The sequence below is a fragment of the Gossypium hirsutum genome, chromosome A12 (genome assembly GCF_007990345.1).
Source record: "Gossypium hirsutum isolate 1008001.06 chromosome A12, Gossypium_hirsutum_v2.1, whole genome shotgun sequence".
In the NCBI taxonomy this organism is placed as follows: Eukaryota; Viridiplantae; Streptophyta; class Magnoliopsida; order Malvales; family Malvaceae; genus Gossypium; species Gossypium hirsutum.
In genome coordinates this window covers 107,254,284-107,274,424 of record NC_053435.1, presented here as the reverse complement: position 1 = coordinate 107,274,424, position 20,141 = coordinate 107,254,284, and the positions used below count along the sequence as shown (strand labels likewise).

Genomic DNA, 20,141 nt, shown 5'->3' with positions numbered 1-20,141 from the left:
TTTTTTAGTCTTATTTAAAAAGAAACCATAATGTTGGAGAGCCTGAATAACTTTAATGAGGTGAAATATAGATCAAATCACTTTATAAGATTTTATCATTTATATATTCTTTCTTATTTCTTAAGGTATTTACTGGAACGAGTCAAGTAACTAATTCTTAGTAATTTATAGGCTCATTAACGGGTAAATATTGGCCACAAGTTTTAAAGCTATTGTAACACCCCTTACCCGTATCCAACACCGGAATAGGGTACGAGGCATTACCAAAACACATACACTTGTAAACGTATTTAACCGAGTTATAAAATTTCATCAAAATTAAAACTTTCAAAATAATTAACATGTTTTTATAACTTTTCACAATATATCCTCAAAATATTATAATCATAATAATTAGGGCCTGCGAGACCCGATACATACTCATGCAATTTAATGCTTCATTTCCATTTCATTCAATTCGCAATTTCTCATGCTCATAATTTAAATCATATCACTAGAAATTTCCATTTAATTCACGTACAATTCAATGACATCAAATTCAAAACTAATACGTATTTACCATTTAACTCAATGTTTATTGATTATACCATTCAATAACACATTTATGAAATTCTCAATTTAGCAATGAAAATATCACTTTAGTTTGAATAACAACATCGTCCTGATATAAATACACTACCACTTATCCATTTACTTTAATTCTTTTGGGCCCATTTGTCACTTACCATCCTTAATCAAATTAGGGAACGGTCACGGAAAATTGAGTACTTCACTTTCATTTTGCCATAGTATAACTATGGTCTTACGTATGATCACTTATCACTTGTCCCTGATCAGATAAGTGTAGCCACCTATCACTTTGTTTCTTGATCAGATAAGTGTAGCCACTTATCACTTTGTCTCTTGATCAGATAAGTGTAGCTAAAGCTATCACTTATCACTTTTCACTTGTCACTTGATCAGATAAGTGTAGCCGAAGCTATCACTTATCACTTTTCACTTGTCACTTGATCAGATAAGTGTAGCCGAAGCTATCACTTATCACTTATCACTTTGTCACTTGATCAAAAGTACTCAAATCCGGCGTTCCGCTCAATTTGATCATTTATTCATATATCAGGCTTACCAACATGTGTTAATTCATAAACCATTCATGGTATTATTTCATGCCAAATCATATACTGAATATACCATACACACATACTATGAAACTTTATTTTCACACATGAGCTTAAACCATGACCAATAATGCACAAAATAAGCATCATTCATATTTCATCGTTTATGAGTTATAATCAAACATATGACCATTTATACACGAATCATTCATATATTTCCCAATTTTCCTCCTCCTCCTCTCCATTCCACATCCTTAATGTGTATAACACACTTAAACAACATTAACCATAATTTCAATATTCACTAACATGTATATTCAAAGCTGTTTATCCGAGTCAGAGTCACTAAATTATTTTTATCTGGAGCTACAGAGTTCCAAATTAAGATCCGTTAATTTTCCCTGAAACTAGACTCACATATCTTCATACCATAAAATTTTCATAATTTTTGGTTCAGCCAAATAGTACAGTTTATTCTTTAAAGTTTCCCCTGTTTCGCTGTCTGACAGTTCCGACCACTCTTCACTAAAAATTAATTATCTCATTGTACAGAATTCGGATGATGTTTTAGCTTGTTTCTTATAAAAATAGACTCATTAAGGATTCTAACCATATAAACTATAACTCATAATTATTTTTGTACAATTTTTAATGATTTTCCAAAGTCAGAACAGGGGAACCCGAATTCATTCTGACCTTGTCTCACAAAATCTATTATATCTCATGATTTACAATTCCATTGCTCACATCATTTCTTTTATAAGAAACTAGACTCAATAAGCTTTAGTTTCATATTTTATTCATCCTCTAATTCAATCTCTACAATTTTTGGTGATTTTTCAAAGTTACACTACTGCTGCTGTCCAAAACTGCTTTAGTGCAAAATGTTGATTTCCATTTTGCCCCAAATTTCACAGTTTATACAATTCGGTCCTTTCTCAATTAACCCCTCAATTAATCTAATTTTCTCAATTAGTACTTTACTAGACATTATAAGTTGTTACACAACTATTGAAATTCAGAATTTCCACATATAACTCTATCTTCAAACTCTTTTACTATTAGGTCCCAAACATTCACTTTCTATTCAATTCTTTCAATAAAATCAGCATATGAACAATTTAAAGCTCTAATTTCATGCTAAATCATCATATACTTCCAGCACATATTCATATCAACTTTCAACTTCTTTCATAAAATCAAAAACTAATGGATTTAACAAGTGGGCCTAGTTGTAAAAGTCATAAAAATACAAAAATTTCAAGAAATAGTCAAGAATTGAACTTACTTGTAATAAAAATATGAAGAACCAGCTTGAAGAAGCCCTTCCATGGTGTTTTAGCTGATGAGAATTCAGAAAAATGAAGAGAAATCTGGATAATTCCACTTGGGTCCTAACTTTATTAAGCAAAATTTGCAATTTTCCAATTTTGCCCTTAATCCTCCTTACTTTCTTGCTGATTTCATGCCTCTGCCGTCCAGCCCAAATAGACCTTGGGTCTATTTGCCTTTTAATCCCTCTTCCTTTTATCATTTAAGCTATTTAATCATTTCCCAAAATTTTGCATTTGTTACAATTTAGTCCTTTTTGTTCAATTAATTATCGGAACTTTAAAATTTCTTAACGAAACTTTAATACTAACTTTTTAACACTCCATAAATATTTATAAAAATATTTATGGCTTAGTTTAAAATCCCCGAGGTCTTGATACCTCATTTCGATTCTAATTATTTTAATATTTATTTCTAGTGCACTATTCACTATTTCAAAAATTTTCCTAACTTCATATTTAACTTATACTTACTAAATTAATAATATTTTCTACCCATTTGTCGAATTTAGTGATCTCGAATCACCGTTCCGACACCTCTGAAAATTCAAGCCATTACATTTTTTTTTCGTCGGATTTGTGGTCCCGAAACCACTGTTCCGACTAAGCCTAAAATCGGGCTATTACAGCTATCCTATACGTAATGTAAAGATTAAACTGCACACCAATGATTAAAGTAAGAGAGACATTTACTATATCACTTAACTCCTCTAATTTTTTTATTCGATAACGAAAACGATATTGATGCAATAATTATTCTAACACTTGTTGAATACACTAAAAAAAATGTAAATTTTGTTTTATAATCACTAAAAAAGGAGCAACAGGACCGATGTTGATTGACCCAATTGGCATTTACTAGTGCCCATTATTTTCGAAAATGTCCATGGTTTATTTTCTCCAATTCCAGAAATCTTCAACGGGTCGCAATCAATCCCTCGTCTCAACATTGATGAATGATGGACAATAATAAGTGTAGTAGTCAATAATGGCAACCAAGTATTACATAATCTTTTTATTATATTTTGGATTGAGTTTTAATTTTTTTATTTTAAAAAATAACGTAATTAATCCATTCAACCAACCATACTACTCCTTTGGAATCTAGTAAATTTAAAGGTGTGAGGACAATTAGACCAGGGAATCATATTATTGAAGGAAAAAAGGTTGAGAGCTTTTTGATTTTTTTGTCCAAATTTCATCCAAAAAGCCAACACTTTCACATTATTTTTCTTTTACACTTTTAAAAATACATTATTTTTAAGGTAAACTATTAAAATATTCTCAAGTTATATTTTATTTATTTACGTTATCGCGTTGTAATATTTTAGTCACTGAGTCGTTAATTGTCATTAACGATGTAACGGTAAGCTGAAATGGCATGTTAAATCATCATTTCAAACAAAAATTTTAGGTTAATTTATACAATCGGTCATTATATTTTTTCATTTCGAGTAATTTAATTTTTTTCTTTTATGTTATTTTAACTTCTTTTTTCTATTCTTTTCTATTTCTCCTTTTGTTTTCATCTGTTCATCGCTTTTTTTAACATAATTTTTCTATATTTTCTATTTGTTAAAATTAATCTTTATATTTTTATTTTTTTAAACAATTTAAATTTTTCGTATGAAGCAAACTTGTGGAGTAATTTTTATATAAAACAACTTTTGATTATTTAAAATAATAATAAATACGTTCCTAATTGCAGTACTGGTCCTGTCTAGATCGAATGCACTGCACACTTACCCTGCATCATTAACATTATTAAATTAAACATCCGATTTTGGCCTAAAAAAAACTTTAAACAAGAAGCATTGGATCCATCACAACAATTGGGTAATTAACATAATCCAAATATTTATGTATATTATAAATTTTCAGATCCATTAGATTCCAAGATAAAAATATTGTTAGTGATTAGGGAGGGAAAAAAGAGTGGATTAGGTAAGATTAAAATGGTTTTTTAAAATTATTTTATTTAATTGCGAACGTGAAAATAAAATCAAATTCTTATGGTCTAATTACAAGGTTAAACTCTCTATTTTATGAAAATTAATAAATTAATTTGTTTCTTTGAATTTGTCAAATTTTGATTATCCTTTTTCAAGAAAAATCAAGGTATTCTTCGATACTTAAACAAAACATTAATTATCAGTGTCAATTTATATTTGATGGTACGGAAAAATAAAAAATTAAACCACAGTATTTTGAATAGTTTTAGTTCACAAGTTAAAAAATTATGATTATCTAAGTCTATGAGATTCTAAAATAATTCTAGAACTCAAGTCTAACCCATAAAAAAACATCATATTATTTTAATTTTTAATAAACATATATTTTTATATTTTTACAATTAAATCTAATATAAATATTAAAAAATCTAATTTAAAATTGAGTTAGATCAAAATCGGGTTAGATGGATCAATTCGAGCAAACCACCCAACTCATGGATAAAATTACCCAAACTGAAATAATATTTTTTAGTTTTATGGGTAAAAGTAACACAAATCTTCTTATATTATATCATTGATTGCATTTTAGTTATTTTATTAAAAAAATAGGTAAATTAGCTCTTGTATGTTAGATGAGTGGGCAAAATACTCTTTCAATTAAATTGTGGTGTTTATATACAAGTTATAATAAAAAATTTAGCCCTTAATATTTACATATTTATTCAATTTGACCCTTACTCTTTTATTGGAAGTAAATTAGAAATGTTTAAAACTAATAAAAGTAATGGGTCAAAAAGGACTTAACAAAAAATTAAAAAAAATTAATTAAGCCCTTTTGAAGTTTAAAAATTATTTAAAAATTACAAAACTATAAACAAAAGTTATGAAAATTTTAAAATTATAAAATTTTTATTAAAAATAACAATACTGATCCATTAAAATCCAATGATTATAATATTTTAAAAAATTGTTCCCTACTCTTTTATTGGGTTGGTATTACTAATTTTAATAAAAAATTATAATTATAATTTTTTATTAATCATTTTTAGCTGTTTCAAATGTAACTATTATAAATTTGAACCTTAAAAAGTACATTTTAATGCAAATCTTTTAGCTTTGTATCCCACCACCCAAATTTTTTAGTTTTGTCTTGGCCCTCCATCACATAATTCCTAGTTTTACCCCTACATGTATATGTGTTACGGGTCACAATTCAAAGTTTGTGACCAAGGTACAAAGAACATCTCATGGGGTTTACATATTAAATAAGGCTCATTTGATCCACCTGAACTGACTCGATTTGAATAACAAGTGACGAAACTCATTTACTTGAAGCCTTAGTGGCTCGACTCAATGAAGTAATATGAGAAATTAAAAAATTAATTCATTTATTTGAATTTTCCAAAATTTAATTATCTTATTTCAAGAAAGAAATAAAGTATTCATCACGACTTAAAAAAGAATAATAATTATCTGTGTCAAATTATATTTAGTGGTATGAAAAACAAAAAATAATTTCAATCACAGTATTTTGAACGAATTTAGTTCGCAAGTTAAAAAATCATGATTATCTAAAATTGAAAGTGTCTACGAGATTCCAAAATAATTCTAGGCTTGAACTCGAGCCAAACCCATAAAAAACATCATATTATTTTAAAATTTTTAACAAACATATATTTCTATATATTTATAATTAAAAAAATAACAAAAAAATTCATAAAACTTGAAAAAGATTAACATGATGTAGGTTTTGCAGGTTGTTATGTTTAAAAATTTAATATTTTAGTTAATTTTTTTGTTAAAAATAATAATTTGTCTCTTTTTAAAATATCGCTACTCAAATTCGGTTATGTTTAAAATGTGAAGCGAAAATTTAACTTTTTAAAGAAAGAATAAAAGTGAAATTTTAGAAAAAAATATATTGAAAACTTTAAGTGATACATTCATCATTAGTTTAAATGTACTTAACATTTGGTATAAATTTATGAAGGAAAACAATAAAAAATTCATAAAAAACTATAAAATAAAAAGAACGTTAGGGATTTCCACTAAAAATAGCAGCGAGATTGAAAAATTAAATTCCCGCTGAGTTAGTAGCAGTGGAGGGAAAAAAGTAAAGGAAAACAAACAGAAAGAGAAATGGGAAAGAAGAGAAATGCGAGCACAATGGACGACGTTGATCGATTGTTCGAATGTTTCAAGTGTGGCATCTCTCCTCCTCGTAAGTTCCTCTCCCTTTTTCCTTAATATTGTGTGTGTGTTTTCCCCCAATTTTTTGTATATTTGTTAAGTGAATTACACTGCAAAATTTGAAATCCGATAGTCGACGTTGATTTTCATGAAGCGTGATAGTTTATCAAATCGTTTATGAGAGATTCGTTGTATTTTCATTGAATTTCAAATTTTATTTGTAAAAAAGTTTCAAGTTAGGGCAATATATTGCAATCTTCATCGTCATTGGTTATCGAATTAGTGTATGAGTTGGTACCGATTTTAGTCCACTGCAAATTTACGTGATTTTAATGTGTTCGTACAAATTAAAGAAGAGGGAATAATAAAGTGTCTTGATTTATTTTTAACTAGAATCTGCTGTAAGGGAAAGGAAAGGGTGTAGAAGCAAGATGAATCAAGGAAATTCAACCAGAAAGGTCTCCGCGTCACCTTGTTCGCCTTCCCTATCTGAACAAAGAAAGGCAACTGCAACCAGTGCACAACTCTCTGTCGAGAAGGTATTCTAAGTTGAATTGGCTTTGTTTTGTTTAAACTTATAGTTTACTGGTTATGCAAGATTTGTGTATTTGGGACAAACAGAGTCCTGAAAGGTAGTCTCTTTAACTTAGACTTGTTTGTTGCCAAATCGGTTTTTCTTTGCTATATTAATGTAGAAATTGACTTAACTTCATGTTTCCTTTAGTGCGTTTCAACAGCAGTTCAGCCAGGAAGATTTAGCCGTGGGAAACAGTTCTCGCCAGTTATATTTTATGGGTCTCCACATGGCGTTCCTCCAAAAAGACCATTGAGTTTGCTGCGCTTGTTACGTGAAATTCACATTGATCTCAGTGAACAAGAAAAATCGAATTTAAGGTAGTTGTTTGACTCCATTTCAGCACTTCTAGGATTCATGTTACATCAACTATTTTGACTAGAAAGCATTCGTTGTCTCTTTTCTTATTATTCTTTATTTATTGACTTGGCTCTTGTTACTCATTCCTTAGAACACAAGTATGGGCTACATTTCCAAGACAGGATGAAGCAGTAAAGTTTGCTAAAGTACATGCAAATGCACATGTTTTTAGTTATCAAGATCACTATAGTGGACAAAGAAGATATCTTGCTTCTACATATGAGGAGTTCTGGAAGAGGTCTTTACTGTTTTTTCTTGCCTGTTCAGATTTGATTGCTTCATGAGAATTATCCTTTTAAACTCTTCGTTTGTTGCTTTGTTATCCTGTCATTCCAGGTACAAAATAATGGAATCAAAACTTCGCCATCACTATGAAGTGATTCAGGAGGTAGAAATCTCTACACGTCTGTCCGTAATTGAATGAACATGTGTAATATTATATGATTTCGGTTTTCCATTCTAGCAAATTTCCATTCATACAGTTTGTCTGTGCTTGAGTAGTAAAACCTGAAACTACCACGAGGAGATGTTTGACTCGTCTTTTTTTTCATTGACATTATTTTATTGATTGTGGCTGCATTGTTTCTAGGGTTTCCCGTGTCACTTGTACTTTGATTTGGAGTTCAATAAGAGAGACAATTTGGGAAGGGATGGAAATGAAATGGTTGATCTCTTGATTTCTGTCATTCTAGAGGCCTTACTTGAAAAATACTCTATCAATGGAAATCAGGATTGGGTGGTGGAGCTTGATTCCTCTACTGAAGGTACCGTTCTGGGGTGTCTATGATTTGTGCCCCTTAGAATTTGTGATATCTTTGTACTTCGGATAATAACAGCGAACATCATAGAAATGTGCATCAAATCATTTATTTTTCAAGACAAATGATTTGCTTTTATACCGGGGTTTGTTAAATACTCAAATGCAGAGAAGTTTTCTCGCCATTTGATCATGCGGATGCCAAAGACTGCTTTTAAGGACAACTCACATGTGGGTGCATTTGTTGCAGAGGTATGCCTTACTTAAAAATTAACTGTGTTAATTAATGTTATATATAGCATTGTTTTGTTGCCACCATCAGGGGAAACCTGCTATAGTTAATTTTCTTTCCTTTTTACTCTTATGCATCAAAATGCTAACCATTATCACTAGTTGTTGACATTTTTCAGATATGCTCACGCATAGCAAGTGCAAAGGAAAGGGATGAAAGATTTGAAAAGTTATATGTAAAAAAGATTCAACCTCTGATTCACCTGACCAACTTTTTGTGGACACTGCTGTCTATTCTAGAAATCGTTGCTTTCGCCTGGCTCTATCATCTAAGGCAGGAAAGAATTCCTTCCTCTTACCTACTGGGCGTTTCAAATGTAAGGACATGGTATGCTAATTTACTCGCTTGAATCTTAAAACTTATATTGCAGTGACTTTAATTCTTGACAAGGAATTCTGCTGCTTTTTGTGTGTGTATTCATGCATGTTGGAAAAGATGCTCCAGATACAGTACTTGCAAATTTGTTAAAACTTTCTAAAAAATTTCTCTGTGACCATTTATATATGTCTGTAGTGCATGATTTATCCTTGCATGCCAGTAGAATGGGCATAAATCATAATTGTATGAAAGTTATTTAAAGTAAAAGTTACTATTAATATTTTGTTTTCTCAATATCTTAATCTGTATCTTATTTTCCTAATGATGGCATGTCCCATTGGCTTACCAGGGCTTGCTTTTGTTTACTAAGGTGATCTCATTCCCATTTTTATCCTTGCTTATCCTTAAAGAACAACAAAAAAGAAACAACAACTAATGTTCGCTGCAAAAATATGCATTGTTCAGAATTTTACAGCCATGGAAATGTTGAATGAACACTGGTGCTGTAGGATGACACGCCATGAAGAATTGCAAACCCAAATATTCATTTCCTTATCAGAAGCTAACTGCTATAGTTTAAGAGATAGAGCTGCCTTCTAATATTAATTTTGAATAAACATATTTCGTTGAAAAACAGGGTGAGGAGGACATGTTCATGACATCCTTGATTTGCAAAATGGATGATGATTGTGAGAAGCTTTTGGTCTGCAAAATGGAACTAGATTGTGTGAAGACTCTGCAGTTTGAGACAGAGGTAATTTGACCTTTGCCTTGGGTTTCATCATTGTACTACATTGTCGTTTATTTTTCTGTCTTAGTATACGTTTTACATTAATTTACTTGCAACTTCCAATATTTTTGGTTTAAAAAGAAAAGCCAAACTTCAAAGCAATCAGCGTTTACCCTCACATCTTGACTATACAGAAGCTTTTATGTCCTCTTTCTTACTGAATAGAAGAGAATTTTACTATTGTATTGAGACATTGTCTGTTCACCATCCGAATTCTTCTGTTATGCAGGTAACTAGTAATTTTGGAAGATATTGCAGAGCTCCAGAAAACACTGGCATTAGTGATGTTTCTACAACATACCAAACGGGAAAGTCACCCTTCCCTTATTTGGATGAATTTATAGTATCGATTGCCTCCACCGGCAATGTACCAGGTTGTATTATGTACTTTTAACTTAAAGAGCAAATGAATCAAGCATGCTTCAGTAATCTGGGGGGATAATCTAATCCATGATTTCACAACGCTTAACAAAAAAAATTTGTAATCTTTTTTCCTTCACTAATCAAATACTGATTACCCCGGTTAAATTATCTGTGATTATAGGGAAAATACGCTGCTGGTATTGGTTCTCTGAATACGGATTAGTCATCTACAGCATGTTGAGAAATCGATACTGTGAACGAATTGGTAGAGAGCATAAGAGCAATCATGGTATACTTCTTTTATTTTAATCTGCAAGATGAGAACCAAATTGTCAATATTAGTTATAATTATTAGGTTCATCAATGCCATACGTTATCATATTTATCTTTTATGTTCTCGGTACCGTCAAACCCGTAGAGTATTAAAAAGTTAAGTACCAAAGTATGCTGCAGTTGATATATTTGTGTATGTGACAAAGTTCATCTTTGTTGTACTGCTTCAGTTATGTATGTTGTTGATATGAGAAGGGCAGCTTATTACCAGAAGTGTTACGATCCCGATTGCAAAGGTGTGAGAAACTACTCGTTGTCATTAGTTTCCCCTCTATGCATGACTGCCAATTTGCAATGTTTCCGATGATCGCAGGTTACCGATCTCCCCTACGTCCAATCCCGACAGATTGCGTTCCTGATTCTTCATTTTTCTTTGATTCAAGTGACGACGGGTCGTTTACAAGTAACAATCTTGAATACCGATACGTCAACAACGACGAAGGTAGAGTTTTGCTTTACAGTAACGAAGGTGATTTAGACTACTGTACAAAAGATTCATGGTGGCTTGAAGCTATAAAAGTTGCAGACCATATCGAAAGTAAGCCGGAAAGATTAATGCTCGATGACACGGTTAGCTTACTTGATACAAACTAAACTTTCAACTCTTCTTTATGATGATTATGTTGCTGATCTTACCTTATTATAATGAATCAATGTTATTTACTAATTTTTCCTAAAATCACTTTACCATCAGGAGAATATGAATGATGAAGATGATGAGTGGTGGATGGCAGCGGAAAGGACTGCAACACAGGTTGAACTTACGCACTCTGGTTAATTCAAGAATTAAAAATAAATAGTTGATAAAATATTCATGTCTATCACATCGAATACGAATAAATATAATATAAAATAGCTCGAATTTTACCAAATTGATTGTAAATTGTAGTTGTACATACATATTTAGATAGTTATAACACCATCCATAAGAGGTAGAGTCGTAAGACTAAGAAAAGTTTTCTTTTCCCTTTGATATTTGTAAAATTATGTTGGAAGTGAGATATTTATGAACTAGATAAGTTGATGCCCATTATTTAAGTGAAATTATTTATTTTGAAAGTAAAAAAAATAATTGCAGGGTGGATTTTGTTTTTAAGGTAGTGTATATATATATTTATAAAGATATATTAAGTAGATTAGTTAATCTTAATTTGAATATAATTTAATCAAACAGCCCAAAATCACCTAAAATGAAATAACTCGAGAAAAAGGCTAAAAAATATACTCAATTCGCACACTGACAATCTAAATTTGGTGAATTAGAACCAAACCGGCCAACCCGCGATTCTGAACCGAATTGCATTCTGGGTTCCACCAGTCTTATACACCTGACACGTCTCAACATCATTTTCCCTTTTAAATCGACAAGTCTTGGCCGTCTATTCTCAAGGTGGGCTTTTCCCAAGTTTCAACCACTCTCTGGTCTTCCTCTCTTCCCCCAATTTCCATCCTTCACCAAAGCTTTCACTAATGGCATCGAATCCTAACCCAATCTTTATTTCCTCCGATTCTCTTCACTCAATCCTTTCCCACAGCACCTTAATCCAACACTTCCATTCTTCTCTCCCCACCGTCTCCTCCGCCATCAACACCCCAATCCGCCAACACTACTCTCTTTCACCTTCCTCCTCTCTCCTCCTCATGCCTTCCTGGTCTTCAGCGCCATCTCTTCCTTATATAGGTGTTAAGCTCGTCACCCATTTCCCTCAAAACTCCACCATCAACTTACCCGGCATCCACGCTAATTACGTCCTCTTCTCCTCCACCACCGGCCAACCTTTAGCTTCAATGGACGGAACCCTTTTAACCCTTCACAGAACAGCTTCCGTTTCAGGCTTAGCTTCCAAAATATTAGCCAAAAAAAACAGCAAAATCCTCATCATGATCGGTGCAGGTGCTTTAGCACCTCATTTGATCAAAGCCCATTTATCATCAAACCCCAGTTTACAAAAAGTGATAATTTGGAACAGAACGATCAAAAAAGCCATCGATTTAGCCGGAACTCTACAAAAAAGCAACGAATTCAAAGGGGTTAGTTTCGAAACCGATGAATCGTTAGATGAAATCGTTCCGTTAGGTGATATTATTAGTTGTGCTACGAATTCTGAAACGCCGCTTGTTAAAGGTGAGGGGTTGAAACATGGAGCTCATTTGGATTTAGTGGGCTCGTTTAGGGAAACCATGAAAGAATGTGATGATGAAGCGATTAAAAGAGGGAGAGTTTATGTTGATAATGAAGCGGCGCTTGTGGAAGCTGGGGAATTGGTAGGTGCTTTTGAAAGAGGAGTGATCGGGAAAGGAGATGTTGGGGGTAATTTAGTGGAGTTGATTGAAGGGAAGAAAGTTGGGAGGAAGGATTGTGACGAGATTACTGTGTTTAAATCTGTTGGTTCGGGTGTTGTGGATTTGTTGGCTGCTCAATTGGTGTATGAAACTTGTATGGAGAAGAATAAATGTTGAAGACATGGTTTTTCTTTTTTGGACTCTTGGTTTGATTTTTGTTGTTGTGTGTTATGATAGGTATGGAACCTGTTTTTGTTTTAAGATGGCTATGAATGAAAATAATTCAGCTTTTATGCTTTAGGGTTAATTCGTATCTGCCATTTGCATTTGTTGGATTGCCTCGAATCATTGTTATAAAGGTCGGTTGAACCGATGACATCCCTCATTTTCAGTTTAATTGATCAAATTTCGGTTTAATGAGTTTTAAGTTGAACCAATTTTTTCGGTTTTTGATCCAACGGATGTAATCAACTAATTCAGTCTAATTCCAATAAATAATTTCAATTCCAAACCAAATTGACCTAAATCTAAACATTTCCAAATTCAAAATGATATGATAAGCAATCTGGATTATCTAAAGCTAGAAGCTATTGCAATCCCAAAAATGCTTGAAATCAATAATCACCTAATCTGAAAAACTTAAATTTTAAACTCAAAAATAACACGAATCCGATACATCCAACTAATTTTTTTAAAAAATAGTACACTAGTGTCTAATCCCTGTAGTATCATAGTTACTTTGAATCTCTGAAACTTATCCTCCTTAATTTAATCACTATTTAAAAAAAAAGTTAAAAAGATATTCTGAAAGAGAAAAAAAAAGTAGGGTTTTATTCTTCTAAATGAAATTTGGAATTTATTTTTCATTCCTCATCTGAGCCTGAACCTTCAGAGCTTGAGCCTTTATTATGCACTGCACCATTAGCAGCAGGGCCCTTCTTTTTCGTATCCTTCTCCTCTTCCTCCTCTTCGCTGTATTCACTCTCATAATCGTCATAGTCCTCTTCATTCTCCTCTTCTTCTTCGATTCCATCCTCCACAATAGGTCCTTCTTCCGATACGAGACCACCCCGAGTGCCGGCTCTTGTTCTTTTCACGATTTTAACCTTCAAGTTTGTCTTTTTATCGCAACCTATCCAGGAGTCGCATAAGCAGTAAGAAGTCAAGTTGTAGTTTCCTTCAGTTGGGGCGGGGAATCTGCCCATCACCAATCTGGAACCACCTCGAACCTTCTCTATGGTTCTTTTGACAGCTTCGCTAGTCTCCTTGGCACTTGCTCCAGAAACCTCCATTGTCTCCTGAATTGTTTTGGAAGCGGCAGTTATTGCTGTAGCTTCGTCCATGAAGCTCACCTTTTGGGAAAACCATACATTGTTTGAGACAGAATCTGCAAGCAAGAACCAGAAATTTTCTTCCTTGTGGAATGGGAAATAGGGGGCATGGGGAAGAGCACCAATCAAGCCATTGCCACGCTCAAGGGTTATCCAAGCTTGAACTGTCACAACATCACCCTCTTGTATACCCTCTTCACCCTCGGTCTCAAATGTGACTTCAACCGTTAAGGAAGGTATCATTTCCAATACCATCTCAACATCTTGTACTTCAGCGGGAGAAAATCCAGCTGCTTGAGTTAGAAGTTGAGCACGATCCTCCATAATCATGTCTCGAAGGTCTTGAAATGTTCTTACCTTCTGTAACAGAGAATAAACAACTCCTAACCATGAGATCAAAGGAAATAACAAAAAAGAAATATGCAAATAAATCGGGGAAGGGGCCTAAGAGAAAGAAAACCTTCAAGCAGTTCTCTCTATTTTGTTCGTACAGATACCCCATTTATGTCTAATTACGGAAAGATTCAGTTGAAGCTCCCAAAATGAGTAGTATCTTCGTATGTATTTATCATTTTGCAAGGGTTAAAACCTACTTTCTAAGAGCCACGAAGATCGGTTACTCTACTTAATCCAACTAATACAAAACAAGATCAAACCTCTCTCTAAGTAAATCCAACTTATGCAAAACTAGAAATATATGGCAAAGCTTAGCAAAAAAAAATGGCATATGGCAAACCTAGACTAGAGCACAACTGATATCAAAATTTTGGGTACATTGCCCAAGTCCAAGTCCAACATCTATTTACAATATCTCAACCATAGAGAAAAAGACTGCACGAAAGCTCGTTGAGATCTAGCTCCTTTGACAATTGACAGCTAGACCTAGAAGGTGAAATGTTAAGTAGTAGCATTCCTGCTAAAAGTTTCAGACTTACCTTGCGAGCTATCTTTTTTACAACAGCCTCACTAAAATGTGGCAGCTGCAAGAAAGATGCAATGCCTTCACTAGATCCTCCAGTTGCCTTTCTTGCACTGAGTGGAACAGCCTGTGTTGCATCAATCAACATAAATAACTCCAAGCATTAATATGGACTAAAATATAAGGCAATTGCAGCTTATCTCATAAATTAATTTTTCCGAGCTAGTACATTAAAAAATAAAAACCTTAGAAGGTACACTGCAATTGAGCTTACATTGAGAAAATTAAGAGATTTGAATATGACAATGGAAATGTTTGCTCAAAGCAAAAAGGGGAGGACATACTTAGACCAACTTTAATTATTTCAAAAATAGTTTAAGCTATAATATTGCGCTCAGAATTTTAATAGATGAAAATTAATAACAGGCTAATGCATGACCTAAAAATGATAAGCAGTAGCAAAATTTCCCAAGATAAGCACCTGAATGATACATTGAGAAAGCTCCACAACTCCTACAGCTGGTCTCAGCCATCCATGACCTTGGGCAGTACGAGGTATAAGTGCCATCTGCAATAGAGGATACATAATTACTGGCAGAGAAATTGCACATGAAAGATACATATATCTGAGACCAATCTGAACAAAGAAAAAGTCATAAGCATACAAAATACAAGCTAGAAGGCCAAAGCATGACAACTTAGTACCATGAGTAAGAATGCCTATTTTCATCTTCCAGACGAACTCATACTCAAATTTGATTACTTGTAATACTAATTGTTTGCAGTGGTTTTTCATAGAGCTGCTTATACATTTGTCTATAATTTGATCCTTCGCGCCAGAATCGATCTGCCCATCTGACTCTCTATTTCAGTGAATTTTCTTAAGGTCATAAATATCCAAAATCCCTAGACAGTGCAAGTTTTGACCTTTCAAATAACACTGTCATCATGCACATAGCCACACATGACTTTATTCAATTTGATTAATTTCTTGTGTACTTGAAAATTACTTAACTAAACAGACAGTAGTTTCTATTAGCCAAATACAATCTTACACGTTCTTATTAAAGCTTTTCACAGCATCCACCCATGGAGATGGTTGTGTCTACATAGTAACAAGAAGAAGCATAAACTGCTTCTTTTATCTTTTCATTTGAGAACTGGGTTTTGCAGAAAGTACATAGAGTATAGAAGGTCTAGAACATGTTCACAAGACATGATGCTGTATAATAATCAGTCCTGGAAGTCTACTCAGACAGAAATGATAGGAAGGCTTAGATCTGACCTTCTGTAATTCTTCCAGGAGTCGAGGTGCAAGTTCTAGCATGCACTTGAAATCACCAAGTAGAGCTGGAGATAAGGCAGCTGATTCACGGCTTAATTGTGCCTGAATCAACAGCTCAGTCTAGATAGAAAATGGCACAAAAGAAACCATAGGTAGCTTAGTCAGGAATCAGAATAATTACATTTGATTTTCTCAATACCGATAAATCTCAGCAGATAATTACCTTCACTATAGCAGGATGCTGTTTCCAAAATTTAGCTTGCTCTTGCTTAATGTTCTTAAGGTCCAGATTCAACTCACTCCTAACTGACATAAACAGTTTCTGGAGAGGTTCATCATCAGTCCTACGAACTGGTATTTCCATATATTCAGCAGCCTTAATGAAGACTTCCATGACTTTGCTGTAAACCAGGTACCATAATTTATCAAATCATTTTGTAAAGAATTACACAAACAACTCCACAAATCCATACAGTGAGTGGATTAAAAATGGAATTCAACTAGACATCAGAAAAGGTTAAAAACTATAGGTATCAGACTTCAAATTAACATTAAATCAAGGAGGAATTCAGCAGCCTCAGTAATGGTGTCAGATACATATTTTTTAAGATCCCTGAATATACCAATAACTTCATAAACAAAAGGTTCAAGATGAATATAATGAAAGCTTCAATGAAGTGCTTATGTAACTAAAAAAATTAAGAAAGAGGAAGGGATATCACTATTTCCTAACTATAGCCCCCACTCTTCAAAAAAAATCTTGCTGACATGGTTAACACTAACTGCATTTTTTTGGTAACCACCCCATCTGTACTAATTGATTCACTAGAGTTTGCAATTAGTGATCATAAATATTTTTAATTGCGACAAAGTACCTTGGGGCCAAAGAAGGTTTCATGAAATAATAGTAAGTTGATAGAGTTTGATGCATGACATAGTTTCCGGTATACTTTGATGACCTAGAGAGATATATGACAGCAATCACCAACGGCAAGAGAATACAAACACCAACAATCCACAGTAAGAGAATGCCCCCAGATGCTCCATCAATGTCCAGCAAGAACTGGGGAAGAGCAATGCCCATTTGAAAACCCTGCACCAAAAAGATATGGCATTGTCTTAACTCTTAAAGAGGATTAGTTATCTTAATAATTAGAATTAAAATACATAGCTGCTTATTCTAAAAGATAAATTACTTGTCTTCCATCTGGATGTCCATATTTCTCAAAATTTTCACGGGATATAGGATCTGTGAGAGCCTGATAAGCCTTGGCTATGTACTCCACGAAATACTTGTGAGCCTCTGAAAAATTGATATAATTAAATTATTAATGAATAAATGTTATCATTCAAATGCCTTATCTTCTGGCTAATCTATTGGAATTCATATAACTACACAACTAAAACACCTTCAACCTGGATCTGGATTTTTATCTGGATGGTATTGAACAGAAAGTCTCCTATATGCTTTCTTTATTTCAGAATCTGTAGCTCCAGGCTGCAACCCAAGTATACTGAAAGGCTCGAAAACTTGAATCTGAATAAAGAAAACAGTGTAGTTCAGTAAGTGCAACTCATAACAGAGATTTAAACTCAATGATTACAGAAGCATAAGACAACCAAAGGAACTTTAACAACAAGATAAGAGCCAAAGAATCTTACATATGACTCATAATGTACTAATTGCATTTACCTCTTGACTAATGCTCTTGATGTAATAAACCAAGAATATCATGATGACCCAGAGCAGCACCAGAGTCAAGTTACTACAAGTTGAGAAGTTCGAGATCTGCAAGAACAAGACCAATTAATTCCAAATATGAGGATGTACCATAATGCCAACAAAAAGTTGAAACTCCCCATAAGTTACATTTTGAATAATGAATTGAAGTGGCAACAGAAGAGCTTACCCGCTTAAATATGGATTTGCGGTACTTCCCCGAGCGAGAGCATTCTGCACACTGGCAATGAATTACCTTTGTTTTCTTGGATGCTGCTCGGCACAACTTCAGTATTGTATACGGCACCAAAGGCAGTGCCATTATTGTTAAAATGAAAATCGGAAACAATGCACTATTCTCTTCTGAAGCAGCCATGGCGATCTTCTACCTTAAACAAATTCTAATCAGTTACTGGTAAAGTCAGCAACTCTGGCATAATCTACACTTCCTTCTACGACAATTAATTTTAAATGAAATTATCAAAAGAGCAAAAACCAATTACACAAAAAAATTCGAAAATGTCTCGTTTTAAATTTAATAAAATAGATTCAGCTCGCCAATTATTGGAGAAAAAAACTAAAAAACCCTAATTACTAACTGATAAATCTGGTAGCTAAAAAGAAATCAAGCCAATGGGGTAGAGCTGCTAGCACCGCCAAAGTCGACCAGCAGCTAATTAACTCAAACCAATAAGGAAACACTAAAAGAACCCTAAAATCTGAAATTGGCACAGCATTTTGAGGAAATTAGCTACAATTCGAATAAAATTTCTAGCTGCAATATATCATTCATGGTTATTGCAAATTTAAAAAAAAAACCGTAAAATCTCAACATATTTACATAAAATTAAAAGAACAATGAAAGGGATAAAAGAAATTATTTAACCTTCGGAAATTAAATTTCAGATCGCGATCTGCTTCAGAGCCGACTTTGTGTAGGATGGCGTGAGAAAAAAATATAAAAACGTGTGCGAGAGAGTAATGTTCTTGGGCTTTTGTATTGGGCAGGGTTTGTTGTAGTTTTCCCAATTTAGCCTTCGAGAAAAATCATTAACTAAGGTTATTAATTGTCATATTAAAATTAAAAAAAAAAAAACATGGTGACTTAGTGGTAAGAGTAATATTATATTTTGGTAAGAGTACTATGGTAACTCGTGTATTATAATAAGGATTCAGATTGTATCTTAGTCTCTTTATTAAAAATAAATAAATTAATCATTATGCATTAAATTAAACAGTAACTAGTCCTTTCAGTTAAAATTTCATTCATAACTAACTAGTTACACATGACATGTACATAGACATGTTTTTCATAATAAAAATGAATGAAATTTTTAATAGAACGACTAGTTTACTTTTGATCTAACATACATGTACTAATTTACTCAATTTTTAAATAAAAAAACAAAATGTAATTCAATTCTTAATATAAGGCCATCCGTAATACTCTTACCTTCGTATTGTATAATATAATAATTTAAGGTGATTTCCAAGGGATTCAAATAAGATAGACAACATAGTTGTGACTATAATATATAAACGATAAAGGCCAATACTATCAAAGCTTTGTTGGGAAAGGCTAAGACTTATGTATTTAAATATACATTCAAGTCTTACCATACGTAAATCTCATGTGTAAATTTTCAATCTTAACATGTATAGTACAGTTACTGTAGGTGGATTTTGTCCAATTCTTTATTTGTTTGCAATTTGTTTTGATTTGATTTTGACTTATAACTGCTCAACCACGTATTAATAATTACATTGTATGCTTTTGTACTCTTAAACTCTCAACATATATACTTAAGTGATATTGACTTCGAAAAAAATCTATTTTGATCATCGTCTAAAAATTAAAAAGTGAATCAACCGTAACATATATAAGAGTTAATTAAACCAAACATCTCAAACCCATGGCATTTATTTTAAATTGGTTTTCAAACTTTAAAATATTCTAATTACATTTTTAATCTATCGATGTTATGTCAATAAAATATTTTTTATAACTAAAATTATTAATTTAATCATTAAACGATATGCCAAATATTATGTGACATAATTAAAAATAAAAATTCTAAAGAAAAATGAATATTATAAAAATTTTAGTTTTGAGATTTTCGAAACTTTTACAAAAAAATTATTGTTAATTTCTTTTTTAACTTTTAATTTTAAAAATTATATTACAACATTTTACCTAAAAAAGAAACCATTTTAAATTACATTAC

General features: G+C 32.6%; 3 protein-coding genes across 7 annotated transcripts; 2 read left to right on the top strand and 1 right to left on the bottom strand.

The window, feature by feature from the left end:
• The first annotated feature begins 6,414 nt into the window (after positions 1 to 6,414).
• Positions 6,415 to 11,422, top strand: LOC107943530 (DNA-directed primase/polymerase protein). The gene is given in 15 exon segments (XM_041083697.1): positions 6,415 to 6,622; positions 6,985 to 7,130; positions 7,316 to 7,485; positions 7,617 to 7,763; positions 7,862 to 7,913; positions 8,115 to 8,289; positions 8,452 to 8,534; positions 8,693 to 8,758; positions 8,761 to 8,901; positions 9,530 to 9,646; positions 9,912 to 10,056; positions 10,227 to 10,334; positions 10,549 to 10,614; positions 10,692 to 10,948; positions 11,073 to 11,422. Coding segments are annotated over 15 exon segments (1,839 nt in total). The 5' UTR covers positions 6,415 to 6,540; the 3' UTR covers positions 11,157 to 11,422.
• Positions 11,423 to 11,477: 55 nt separating this feature from the next.
• LOC107943533 (protein SAR DEFICIENT 4) lies at positions 11,478 to 12,961 on the top strand. Its single transcript, XM_016877280.2, has one exon. It carries the CDS (start codon positions 11,849 to 11,851, stop codon positions 12,836 to 12,838), a length of 990 nt encoding a protein of 329 aa, XP_016732769.1. The 5' UTR covers positions 11,478 to 11,848; the 3' UTR covers positions 12,839 to 12,961.
• A 331-nt stretch (positions 12,962 to 13,292) lies between these two features.
• LOC107943532 (dnaJ protein ERDJ2A) lies at positions 13,293 to 18,947 on the bottom strand. 5 transcript variants are annotated; one of them, XM_041083693.1, is made up of 11 exons: positions 18,803 to 18,947; positions 18,107 to 18,301; positions 17,890 to 17,985; positions 17,613 to 17,733; positions 17,393 to 17,499; positions 17,072 to 17,289; positions 16,420 to 16,597; positions 16,197 to 16,316; positions 15,393 to 15,479; positions 14,928 to 15,038; positions 13,293 to 14,352 (listed from the first exon to the last, which is right to left on the bottom strand). In XM_041083693.1, the coding sequence occupies exons 2-11, from the start codon at positions 18,290 to 18,292 to the stop codon at positions 13,525 to 13,527; spliced, it is 2,052 nt and encodes a 683-aa protein (XP_040939627.1). In that variant the 5' UTR covers positions 18,293 to 18,301; positions 18,803 to 18,947; the 3' UTR covers positions 13,293 to 13,524. The 5 variants fall into 5 exon arrangements, with proteins under 5 accessions (XP_040939627.1, XP_040939630.1, XP_040939626.1 ...); XM_041083696.1 differs by having other exon boundaries at positions 18,107 to 18,298; positions 18,803 to 18,936; XM_041083692.1 differs by having other exon boundaries at positions 18,107 to 18,317; positions 18,803 to 18,915.
• Between the last annotated feature and the right edge of the window lie 1,194 nt (positions 18,948 to 20,141).